This window comes from Mixophyes fleayi, chromosome 6 (genome assembly GCF_038048845.1).
Source record: "Mixophyes fleayi isolate aMixFle1 chromosome 6, aMixFle1.hap1, whole genome shotgun sequence".
NCBI classification, from domain to species: Eukaryota; Metazoa; Chordata; class Amphibia; order Anura; family Limnodynastidae; genus Mixophyes; species Mixophyes fleayi.
Genome location: NC_134407.1, coordinates 138486792 through 138500602, shown reverse-complemented (window position 1 = coordinate 138500602; position 13811 = coordinate 138486792). Strand labels below are relative to the sequence as shown.

Below are 13811 nucleotides of genomic sequence, written 5' to 3'. Positions count from 1 at the left end.
GCAAGATTGATTTATAAATCTTCTCTTTGTGCTTCCGACACTCAGATCTTCTTCTGGTGTGGGGTAGAATTTGGTGTCTGGAAGAGAGGGAAGTGCTAACCTAAATCTTTTAGAGGCATAGATAAGTGTAATGACAGGAGCTGAAAGTCAGTGGAAGGGAGCGGGCTGACCAGAATCCCAATGAATTCCATGCGTCTCCCCACACAGACAGCCGCAACTAACAAGATTAGATTTTTATACATTTCAAATTCTCTGATCCCCATGCTTCAGTGAGTATCAAGATGCCAGTGTTTACACTATCCTGCCGCAGGGCTAAGGGCCAGCATGAGATGGCATATTTTATTAAACGTCTTTCGTCTGACCATCTATTTGTCTGCTTTACCATTAAAGGATGACTGTTTGTAATTCCGATAGCTTTAGGCAGCACCTGATTAGATGCACACTGTGGCACAGACAGTCAGGAGAGAGGGCAGACATAATCTGTCCAAACAAGGGACAACAACTACTGCATTATAACGGCAACAATGTATTTCTGAAATAACTCGCTCCTGACTGTCTAGGTAACTGAAGGTATACTTAAAAAAAAAAAATGTATTTCCATAACGAAAACTTAATCTCAGCACACCATGCACATATGTGTACAACTAGCTACTGTTCTCCACCCACGCAAGGGATGAATTGGTCAGTCGGTGATTATATATAATGGTACAAGCAGAATGTCCACTTCACAGGAGACTTCATGCAGTGTGATTAGTCCTGGCTTTGTGTCCAGCTGTGAGCACGATGCCAAACATTATATTGGGCACACAGCTACTGTGATATGATGGATAACCATAGGAGAACATATGCACTGTAAAAGTGAAGGTTTTCTCCAGAACCAGAAAAGGAAGGAGGATCGGTTAATATAAATAGTGAATGACAGTCATGGTTGCTAGAGCTGTCATAACATTTCTACAAAGACTAGTTCATCTTTCATGTCTCCATATTCCAACCCTGCCATAACACCAGCATCTGCACCAAAATGGCAGCTACCAATGGTGGCTTTAATATTGGTGGCTGATAATGCATCTGCCTTACTGTAGCCATGCACACTTTCTTCACAGTTGGCTAAAATTGTTATTCCCTACCTTATTATATCACTTGTTCACCACACCTGTTAGATTGTAAGCTCATTTGGGAAGGACCACCTATACCACCTTTTTTTTTTCTTTGTGTTATTGAATCTTATTTATTTGTATCGTGATCTCTCAGTGTACAGAGCTGCCTAATATGTCGGTGCTTTATAAATAAAGGATTTAACAATCGGCTAGTGATCTCGTATGTTAATCGGCTGATTGGGATTTTTTGGCTAGTGTAATATCTGTGGTCAGTGAGAGCAATGACAGGCCTACCTTGGTCAAAAAGACCAATTGCCACTTTTGTAGCTAGCTTTAGTACTTGTCCTATATTTACACAAGACTGATTCCAACAGCCTGTGTGATCTTTATCATGCCGATTTAGGAAGGTCATATTTAGATTACTCCAGAGATGACATTAAGGGGTCCTATGAATAGATTGTCCCACTTTCTGTATGAATTGCATATTTTAATGTGTGTTTTTCACAGTAATAAAATGCCAAGACTAAAATAATGGGGATTTGGCACATTGCATAAATTAAATTAATATGCAATATTAAAAGTTGATTTGGTGGACAGATAGTTAACTATGTGAAGCAAAAGTCAAGTACAGAACACAGCAAAAAACATAAATTAAAATAAGTTGTTTTTTTTTTTTTTTTACTTTCTAGTAAAAAAAAAAAGTATTTACTAAAAAGTGGCATATTTAAAGTATCTTAAATTGATTTTTCTTTACATTTAAAGAGCTATGGAAGATGCTGGGGCTATGTAAATAAATGTTAATAATAATTAAATTCCAGTTTGATTAAACTGAACATATTCTCATTTTACCATTTTGTCATCGAATTTCACATCTGATAATGTGTAAAATTTGGCTTGCATACAGATAGATCAGATGTGACCTCTGATTTAAGCAGGGTTATGCAAAACATTTGGAAGCTTAGTGTCATATTACTTGTGTTAGAGGTGATGCGGTGGCACACTGGGTTAGCATGTTCTTTCAGTGTCCACTTGGGTTTTCTCTCAATGTCCAAAAACATACTGGTTGGTTAATTGACTTCTTGCATGATTGTGTTTGTGTGAAACTAGAAATTAGATTGGAAACTTTACTGTGGCAGAAAGTGGCTAATTAGAGTGAACATTGTACAGTACTGTATAATATGTTGCTGCTTTCTAAAGGGTAATCATTTTGGATTTATTTTTTTCTAATCTCAAATGGACTGCAGTGGTAAATACCTTTTGTCAATATACTCAGCGTATCGATGATCCTTAAAATGGCTGCATACTGCGATATCAGAAAATTGGCCTTACATTGCAGCATGTGTGGCTTTAATATGGGTGTAATGTCAGAAGATAAAAGTACATACGATGGAATCATTATTGGGCATGTCTGAAACTGCATTCTCCTTGGTCTGTCTGTGGACATCTTCTAGCCTCTCTTAGATAGCTCAGGGTGAGCTGGTCTGGCCATTCGACACAAACCCCGAATAGCAGGAGCTGGGCCAAGTTTGCTTACTATGTGAGTGGACAAATTGAACAGCATTCTTGTCTCTTGGGCCATACTGCAAGATTGGCCTTCGTGCAGCCAGTGTTAAGGTGGCTATACACATATCAACCCTAAATATAAAATTGGTCACAGAACCAGCACTGGTAGGTATAACTAGTGCTGCCAGATAGATAACCACTTGCTTGGCGTGTTAGCGGTCGTCATTCCGATTCCATTTTCTGCCAGTCCTGATAGACTTTGGAATGTTCCTGAATTAATATGGTGCAAGATCAGCAGTCCTTTTACATCTACATATGCTGTGATATGCGACAATCAAATTTGCATTACCTATGGGTACTTCAGACTTGCTGGAAAACGTTCCTGAAGGCAAATCTGAACTCACAAGGGCAAAATCCACTCCTCTGAACAGGTCCTCAGTATTTTGCATAGCAAAGCTGATCACCTTTCTGAATAAGCAATCAATGGGTATTAAACGTAAAATAAAAATGTTGCTTGCAGTAACAGTGTGATTTTTCTGTTTTCTGATGCTGCATGTGGAGAGGAAGGATTGTCTGCTCAGACCTCTGATCGTACCCTGCATTTGGGAACCCCAGAGTGATTGTTGCTATTTAGAGCTAGAGAGAGCACAAACGATCATTTGTCATCATCAACACACAAAATCTGTAGCACTTTACAATTGGTAAGAAACATTAATAAAACAATACTGGATAATACAGACACAGAGGCAAGAGGGCCCTACTCGCAAGCTTACAATCTATATACTCAGGTGATATCCATTTTCAGAATGATGGATTATTTCTTTGGCGGAGCACACCATTGTTATATGACCATACAATTTTTATGAAGCAAAAGCATGTAAAAATAAGTGACCAGGAAGGTGAACCTGTTTTTGTAAAATAACATCTTTAACCTTTTCGACCAAGTTAACGTAGAGTCCTGCAAGCTTGGTGTTTTGTTTGTTTTTTCATGTAGGAGAGTTTTTTTTAAAAAAGATGGAGTTCTGTGTCTTAACAAGCCACTACAAGCCTTCGTCATGTCACCTTTTTTTTTATTAATTGAGAATAAAATGCTTTTATCTGCTATCTAGTCATGTACAAAGTATTGTTTTGCCTTTGGATTTTTAGCGTAATAATATTGTTTAGAGAACCATAAGGTGATTCTGGGTCTTCTGCCTGATATAGTGTAACACCTTACTATTTGACACTTTCTCATCTCTATTTATTGGTCAGGTGCATTCTCCTTATATGTTATGGCATTAAGCATAAAATAATCTTCCCAAGAAGAGAAAAGTGGAAGGGCCGTTCACTTCAAGGTTCAGCAAATTACTGAAGAAATTGTGTAGTGTAGTTAAAACCCAGATGGCTGACTGTTGTAGTCCAACAACCGTTTCAAGCCATTGACTCTCTCTTTGACCTACAAGTCTCATGGCCGGAGATGGAATGTGTTTAGCATAAATACAGACAACTTTTGCCTGACAAACTTTTACAGTGTTTGTAAGCAAATTTGCAAGCCTTATAGCTGCGCTTGGACTGAATGTTTTCAGAGCACGTCTAAAACGCCTTTCCGTTTACTTTAATGGAATTCTTAATAAAGTGCTAATAAATGTTTATGCGTCTTTTTTTGTTTATTTATTTTTTAAAACAAAGGTACGGTATTGGAAATGAGGACTGTATCATCCTCCATGCATGTAGAGATGGTGTGAGGGAAACACTACAGATGGATATTTTTCTCTTCTCATAAAAACACCATCTGGAAGTAGCCTTGTAATCGGGTAAATGTACTTTATAAGTCTGCACACTTCTTTCATTTGTTTGAGGTGCAGTTCTGCGTTCATAAGTTCATCATTTTCTGGTGCTTAGTGAGTTTCCAAGGGGGACTGCAGCACTAGTTTGTGTAATTATTACAGGAGCTGAGGGGGTGAGCTGTTTTGAACTTGTCATGTCTGCTCTGGGTTCAGAGGCAGTGTCCCTTCCAGGGAGTCTGCACAAGGGCTCAGTTATCGGGAAGGAGGGGCTCGTACTCCAGAGTGCTAGATGTTTCTTTAAAGAGCTCTTTATGTTGTTGCCAGCTTGGAGTCTGTGAATCACTGGTCATCTTGACAAGGGCTGGGCAATTACATCTGGAATGTACTCCCCGAGACTAGGAAATTGGAGGTGCTGCCAAGATACAGCCACAGAGCCAACCCTTAATTATCTCATCATGCAGGGCCAGGGGCTGGTGGTACTCTTGGTAGAATCAGGCTGGCAAGGAATCGGTTAAGGAGTACAAGTGACCCTATGTTCCAAAGACCACTTAAATTTTATACTATATTTGACCTGAAATGTGTTATTTGCGAGACAAACGGCGATGTGATGACTTTAACAATTTACCGTATTTACCCCCCCCTGTAGCTTTATAATATATTTATTTACATTAAACTATTTCTATTTCTTTGTAGGGAGTACTATGTCTGTAAAATAATAGCACAGTACAAATTAATTTTCCTTATTCATGCTGAACATGTCTACCTTGAAAACTAGTCATATTAATAAAAAATTTTAGAGATAAGGAACTGACTACTGAACATCTGTAGTTTTAATCTCAGGAAACCTGTTATTCCGTTCCTTTACCATGGAATTCCTGACAATCGGGTAAAACGAGCAAAGACTACACAGTCTGCTCTAAATCCAAAGCCCTTCTAGATACTGGTTGTTTACTTAGTCCACCCTTCTCTTTTACATTTATTTATTGTCAACCACAAGCGGTTAAAATAAGATATGTGTGCCCAAGAAATGTCAGTGTGTGTATGTATGTATGTATATATATATGTATGTATGTGTGTGTATGTATGTATGTATGTATATGTATGTATGTGTGTGTATGTATATATATATATATATATATATATATATATATATATATATATATATATATATATATATATATATATATATATATATATTATAATACATACACACACACACACAGTATGTATAATGGTAAAGCGTCCTTTGAGCAAACAAATAAGCCTTAACATTGGTGAATCTCTCTCCAAGAAAAGGTTATATATCAAGGGTAAGGACAGGGTATTATGTCCTCCTTCCCCATACCCTTGGTCTTTCCCTTGCCTTGTACTGTTACAAACAATAGCAATGGAGAGAGGAGTGGGTGGATGGTTTAAAGTGCCGCTAGCAGCCAGGTCAGAGAGCAAACTCTTCAATAAAAGGCCTTTAATTCCAAAGAGGGTAACATTTAAATGAGGCAGTGTTTTTCTTCTAGCGTTTCCATTTATCCCTTGTATGGCTTCTTGACACGGTCCACCAGGCAGAGGCGTCACAAGTTTAATAAAGACGTCTGTTGATTAGAAGTTGGAATCAGTTAGACTATTGCTGCCACTGGTGTGTTACAACAGAGTTGTGAGGGAGGGGTTACATCTCCAATCATGGGTACCAATATTATCAGAGTGTCATTATCTGCATGCAGAAAGGCACATCACACAATTCTGATCTCTTAATGGTATGAAATGTTCCTCTGTATAATGTGTGGAGAGTTCTATTTTTAAAGTGGACCTGACACCTACACACAATGGAGGCAGACTGTATGTTTCACTAGAAACAGGTCGCATCTCGATCGCATGAGTGGCGTTTGTATCAGTGATGTCATTAGTTTCTAGTGAATTAATAGGATACATATTAGTCGATCCAATAGAATGGACCATTTCTATTGTGTGTGTGTGTGTGTGTGTGTGTGTGTGTGTGTGTGTGTGTGTGTGATGGGTTCACTTTAATTCATATTAAATGTTTTTAGTGTATGAATAAAAGACAGGAATTAACAAATTTGAAAATAGCATTTGTTACAAGGACCTAGAGTTGGAGAAATATATATAATTATATTAAAGAACTATCAAATGCAATGTCTTTATAAACCATCTGGCAACTAACTCTTATTTTTCTTTATTGGTTAATGATTATTCAGGTTATCACAGACATGGACACCAATAACAATTTTAGTGTCGAGGTTGGCAGCCTTTCAGTGTCTGGATATTCTAACACAAACCAAAGTGATTAAAAGGTCACTCTAACCCTTTAGATGAAAGCAGGGCTTTCACCATCTGCAATTCAATATAGTGTAAGAACTTATGCAGTGCCTGGCAAGCTCCTCTGTCTGGTGAGGAGTGCAGTCTCCTAGGATGTATGCTTTAGTCCCATTGCTGTAAAGTCTGATTACAACAAATATTGAAGTGTTCATTCATAAATCAGTTTTCAACTTCTTTTAATAATCAGCTTTTCCAAACTACCCACTGTAACGGAACCCCTTTCTCTTTTTTCCCTCACAGCGGAGCTGGAGTTCGTTCAGATAATCATCATCGTGGTGGTGATGATGGTGATGGTTGTGGTAATCACGTGTCTCTTAAACCACTATAAGCTTTCTGCACGATCCTTCATCCACCGACACAGCCAGGGGCGGAGGAGAGAAGAAAACCTTTCTTCGGTAAGTACTATGTGGTTGGTAAGATCCTTGTTACAACCAATTGTGGCTTAGGTAACATTTTGCACTACAGATGTGTGCATTTTGTAGGCTCTGTAGCAAAATCAGCAGACACACCTTGTATACAGAATTGAGTTGCATATTTTTTCTTGGCTCAATTCACAATGAGCATATTGCTGCTAGTGGCCAAGACAGTGGACTAGCTGACAAAAAACGAACACAAAGAAAAGGGAAAAAGAAAATCACTAGTGCCATTGTTGGTTTCCTTTCTTCCTGATACTGCTGCCAACTTTCATTTCTTCTGCTATGTACCCAATGTTGTTTACCATTCGCTTTTTTATTGCATGTAAAAAAGTTTAACCACTTTGCATGTATGTCTGCGTCTAGAAAGCTTTTACATATCCATTCTTGTAAACATGCGTCGTTGCCAAAACAGTAAGTTAGGTTGTCCAAGGCAAATGCTTGTATTAACACTTCTCTACCACATCTCACCGCTTTTACTATGCGCTTACATTGAGGCAAATGTAAGTTTTAAAATTGACATATATTGGGCACAACAGAATGGAGCAAGTAGTGTTCAAAGGATCGCTAGCAATGCCAGATGATAAAAGTTTATTATTTATTTTTATTTTTTTTTCACATCTGTTTACATGCACTTAACTTGTGCTAGAAACTCATTTTAAATACACCATTTTACAGCCAATGTGTATGTAGCCTTGTTATCGTGCCTTGTGCATAGTTTATATGGAAAAAAGAATATATACACTTACAAGAGCATTTTATCCAGCATGCTATACGTATTTTGCGTGAAATCACAAAATGCACCTATGTCAACTTGCACGATTCTGACACTTATGCCCGGGAGAGGGATGGCCGGGGGGGCATCATTGATGAGGCGGCCGCATCCCCTGTCATGTGATGCGGCCGCCTGTGTGCTGACACGGCCACATCTGATGTCATCAGATGCGGCCGTGGGGGGGGGAACTATGTTTTTTGCATCTGGGGGGTGGCCGGCCGGCCTACCCCCCCGGCCCTAATAGCCGTCTGACCCAGCGGCCCGGGGGGCCGTTGCCCCCCTGCCCCCCGGGCCAGCCCGCCCCTGCTTATGCCTGCGTGCCCCTGGAGAGGTAGGACAGGAAGGGAAGTGGCGTTTCTACGTTTGCTGAGTACAGTATAGACACGTTTATGCAAACCCACATATATGCCTCTTAGGACGAATATCTTGTATTGCTGATGTGGTGGTGGCAACATCTTCTGAGGTGTATGGCTCTGCATATGGGTAGAGATATGCTATTTTTTCATGCTCCTATTTTTTAAGAGTAATTTACTTCCATTTTTGGCCAACTCTGCATCAGCCTCAGTAACTCCCTAGTACGACTCATTCTTAAACGCATTCATCTTGTGAGTGTTCTGCATTCATTATCTGCCCACATCCATCGGTTCCATCCCTTTCTAACAGGATGCCACCCATTTATACTCTAAAGATAAGCACTTTCCTGAAATTTCCCATTGTTTACCTCGGTCTAGATCTTTACCTTCATTTGGGTACAGAGGATAGTATTTCAAGGTCAATATCTTACTATGCCTATGTAATTTTACCACTCTTGTCTCTGCAAGCATTATTGAGACATCATTGGTCTCATTTTACTTTGCTATGCATTTTAATCTGCCAGGATATTATTTTTGCATCAAACATGGCTGCAGTAAGCTGATAATTAAAATAAGTCATGTGTTTCTCAATAAAATAAGTTCATTTTGAGAATCTCAACAATTGGGATGCGAGCCTTTAGTGTAGGTCTGGCCAACCTGTGGTGTTGTGAAACTACAAGTCTCAGCATATAGCTGGCAGATCAGACTGTGGCTTGTAGTTTCACCACACCCAGAGACCACAGGTTGGCCAGGCCTTCTTTATTGGGATTACTAGGCTGGCAGATCTGTCCACGTGCTGGCTGGAAAAGACCACATCAAATGATAAAAATGCAGGGGCTATGTGACACATGTCTTTCTGATCAAACGAAAACATTGTCAGATGCCAAAGTGAATCCATGTGTGTACTGCATCATCTTATTAGCACATTACAGTTTCTGTTTCAATATGGTGTGCATGCAATTTTTTATATTTAAATTTAAGCTATTGTTGAATTTAAACTAGACAGTCTCATCTTCTAGGAGTCTGGATAGGAGATCGTATAGATGATCTTTCAAACATGTTGCCCAGCTTCCCGATAACATTTCTACACATTTTATCTAGTTTGAAGCTGTACCTAGTCTGTTTAAAAATTCACAACAGTGCTTTTATAACTTCTGGCCCAGTGATCTATTAAAACAAGTTTTCTCCATGGATTAGCCTGATCTGTGATTGTTTGTCTTTTTTCCTGGTAATTTTCAGTTCTGAAACAATGTAGGTAGAAACTGATATGTTCTTCACTGGATGTTCTGCGTCGGTAGAAAGTGTCCATTTTGTCACCCTTTCTTCTCAGCCTCTTGGCTAAGATCAAATTCCAGTTGCAAGGATGGGAAACTACAGACACCTCCTGCCCACTCTGAAGCTATCCCATTGGGGGAGCCTCTGTTGATCCCAGGGCAAGAGGACCTCCACCCTAGCCCACCTTGGAGCTTTATAGTTCCAGGGTCAGGATGTTAAACGAGCCATTCCTCTTTAGAAGAAGGCCTAAAGACTTGTGCACCCAGAGTGTTATTTTGCATCTTTTGGAGAATGTGCAATGGGTGAGCATCCCCTAAATATGATCCTTTTACAAAGTACATACCTGACAGGTAATTGTCTTATTTACATGAGCCTTCCAAATAAAAAATCACTTAAAATCACGCTATTCCTTTATATATAAGGGATTGTATCACAGTACAATTAATAATGGGTTCCTTTAAAGAAAATGAAACAACATGGTTTCACTGGTGTTTGAACTTGTGTTGTTCAAATGCCAGTCTTCTCTGTATAATGAAAGTGTAGCCTATTGCTAAAAGTAGCTATATATTTATGCATGGTTAAATATAAGGATACAAATATTCCTCGAGTGAGAACAGGATTTTTTTTTTTTACATTGGTATCTGTTTATAATTTTAAAATGCTTAATATTTGCATACTCAGATGATGCCCACAATTTTTAAATTTAGAAATATCACTGTACAGAGGTGGATTAAATTAATTTCCTTATCTTCCTGTAAGGCAGAATATCTTTTTCATATTCTCTTTTAGACTTGGGTGTGAACCTCTGTTGTATTTGTTCCTATTATCAGTGGTGTCTTTATGCAAGCAAGTTTGAAGTGGGCAGTGTTAGAACGTTCCCATGTTTAGAGCCAACCTGTAGCTGATTACAGCATTAGGATGTTCACAGAACTAAAGTTAAGACAAATAATTAAAGGTACATTCCGCCAAACACAAAAATGCAAAGCATGGGGAAACATATTTCCAAGTACTGCTGCTGTCCTCAGATAGCTGCTGTCTTCTCTGGATGGACTAGCTGCTAGTGCACTCAGGAAAAGATGCGGTATTGTTAATTGTATACATGTACATATAGGTGTGTGTGTGTGTGTGTATGTGTGTGTATGTATGTGTGTGTGTATATATATGTATATATATGTGTATATATATATATATGTATATATATATATATATATATATATATATATATATATATATATATATATTAGTGTATGTATATTACAGATGCCCAAGCTCGGTTCCTCAAGAACCGAACACACCCAAACTTAGCATATCCGAGTTCTGGTGCTTTGGCGCCTTTTTGGAATTGAAAATGAGGTAAAACGTCATTGTTACATCGTCGGATCTTGCGAGTTTTAAAATTTATAAATACCGCCCTCCCTGCGATCTAGCGCCATTTGAAAGAGGGACACAGAAGGGGTAGCACAGTGTGTAGAGCAGTTGGGCAGCAACATAGATAGAATTGAAAGAGGAGGGGTAGCTGTGTTCAACAAAGTCTACAGTGACATTCAGGAGAGCTCCATTGCTAATTGTTATTGCTGAAATACAAATACTAGGCCTGGCAGGCTTTTCTTCTGACTTTGCAGTCAAAGTGTACGGTGTTATCAAATTGGATTCACAGCAGTTCACAGAAGACAAGGAGCACCAAGCAGCTGCTGCCACCAGTCATGATTATAGTAATCCCTGTAAGTCATCTGGTAAGGCCTATGTCAAAGTACATAGTGTTTTTAAGTCAGGGAAACAAAAATGTAAAAAACACCTTTTACCTTGGTCAAGAAAAAAAGAGCTGTAATCCAGGCAAAGTTACCTGCAGAAAAAAATTAAATTGCCAAAATGCCATTCTACACACGCAGTGGCAAAGAAAGAATGAGGCTTTCGCCTTTCTCCGAGTGTGAGTTCTTCAACTGTTACTGAAGCATCTTCTTGTAAGATCAGTCGTGACCAAGCAAGACCAAGTAATTCGGACTCCAAAAGTGGTGCCCAAATAATTTTACGTGTAAAAGCCGAGCTGGAAAAAAACAGTAAGGCATTAGAGGAAAATGTATCCACGAGTGCTATGTGTAATCGTGAATATTCCGATAGTATACCCATAAAGAAGGCACCTTTAAGCATTTCTGCTGATGTTTCTCTTAACATTCCAAGTGTAGCCGGTGATACACCAATTGAGGATGCCACTTTGGAATTGCAACAGGATGAGGGGAATATTTGTGTAGCCGACGAGGGCGCTAATGAGGATGTTGATGGGGATGAGGTTGTTTGTGTAAGTCCTGCATCGGTGGAAGCAGATATGTGGACAAGCGAAACTGGGCAAACTAAAGATTATATAACTGTGACAGCCCATGGTGTTGGTGATTCGCCTCCACCAGCAGGAACAGCAGCAGCATGTACCCAAGTATGTCTCATTTGTCAGAAGCAGGCTACTCTGTGTATCGCCGACTTCACCAAGAGGCATACAGCTGACAATCTGTTACAGAAACTAAGGGATGTCATTGCAACATGGCTTATCCCGCTTGAACTCTCCTCATTTCTGATAACGCCACCAATATTGTGAGAGCATTACAGCTGGGTGAATTCCATCACATTCACTGTTTTGATGATAACGACATCTTGCCACAGTAAAGTTCATTAACCGCACTGTTACCTTAGGTGGCTTAAGGCCATTGTTCCCTTGTTTTGTGCGGGCCCAAACAAACCAAGCACTTCAACCATAAGGAGAGAGACTTTTGTGGCTGAAGTGCTTGGTATGTTAAAGTGTGCATGTTCTTTTTAAGATCCAACATAAGGGTGGGTGGTAGGGCCCAAGAACAATTCCATCTTGCACCATTTTTCCTTTCAGCTACTGCTGTGTGTTACCTTCATGTGCTATATACTGTTGTGTGCTTAGTAAAAATCTTAGATACCCATTGATGATGCAGATGACTCGGCACAACATTTTGACATCTGGTCTTGTCTACTGTAAAAGAATTGACCAGAATTAGTGAACCCTCTGCTGTAACTCCACCTGCTCCTACGATCAACATCCAAAGAATGGTGGAGAATTATTTTTTTTTTTTTTGAACTGTATAAAGACAACAGTTTTATTAACAAAGAACAACGTTACTTGCAGAAGTATTGTAAGCATGGATGTGTATATGTATTACCTTCCATTTTGATGCTATACATCCCCACTAAAATACACTTCATTTTTTTACTACCTAACTAGATTATAATTTTGTGTGAATTGGGGTTGATTAGAAGCTCCCTGATTAACTTTCTTTTTGCTGGGAATTACAATGGCTCTTTTTAGTGCATTGTCTTGCACCCTGGATTGATGTGGGTCTGATAAAAGCACACATTTCGGGGAGGGGGGGTGTCAGCGCTAATTGCCGTGTATTAGCTGTAGAATTACCTCAGTTATCCAAGAAACAGGTGGAGCGATCAAATGAACCATAACTGGTTTCATGATCCAAGGACAATTCCATCTTGCACCACTTTTCTTTTCTGCCACTGCTGTGTGCCAATGTGTCCTAGATGTGGTAGGAACTGCCGTGTGTTTCAGTCAAGCCCAAGTCGGGGGCTTCTGGTTTCAGGCTGCGTGTGTGGCGGCAAGCACTGGCCTGTCAATCATTAATACTCCTCTTACTGCTGTGCTTCGCTCAGATGTCCTAGTGTCTTTCTTTTTCTTAAATTACAGAAAATGAAGTTTTTAGAATGCAGATCTTAATAAATAAATAGACTTTAATATTTTAATTTGTCACCAAATTCTACCCAAAACTACATTTGTAATTTCAAGTGTTTTATAGTGTTGTAAAATAATTATATGAGCCTAAGTTCTTATACTAAAAACGGCTACTTTTCTGTATTTTGAATTTAAACATACAGGAGAAAATGTTGTTTCTTCGTAACAATGATTTATGAAACTTCAGAAGCCTAGGTTTGCTACATAGGAATAGACAAATACTTATAATGTTTATTTTTTGTCTGGCACAGGAAGGAAGTCTATGGCCTTCAGAGAGCACAGTGTCCGGAAACGGAGTGGCAGAGGTAAGATGGCAGAGTAAAAAATGCAATGTATTTTAGTGGGGCTGTATAGCGGAGATTAATTTAATAACACTGAACCATAGGCATGCCATAGATTTAAATCTGAGAGAGTTGAAATCTTCTTTTACCTCTATTTGTTGGTCTGCTTCTAGATTGCATTATACATTTGTGTTAAAAGTAGCCTAGTAATTTAATGGCAGTAGACCATACACAGCAAATATAAAGTATTTTCCATCACTGTA

The 13811-nt window shown here is 39.0% G+C and overlaps 1 protein-coding gene across 1 annotated transcript in view; it reads left to right on the top strand.

Annotated features, from left to right (window-relative positions):
• PMEPA1 (prostate transmembrane protein, androgen induced 1) overlaps window positions 1–13811 on the top strand; it is a 59251-nt gene that overhangs the window by 35702 nt on the left and 9738 nt on the right. The window contains exons 2-3 of the mRNA XM_075176505.1: window positions 6938–7092; window positions 13519–13572. Of these exons, the coding sequence (XP_075032606.1) occupies window positions 6938–7092; window positions 13519–13572 (209 nt within the window). The remainder of the gene's footprint in view (window positions 1–6937; window positions 7093–13518; window positions 13573–13811) is intronic.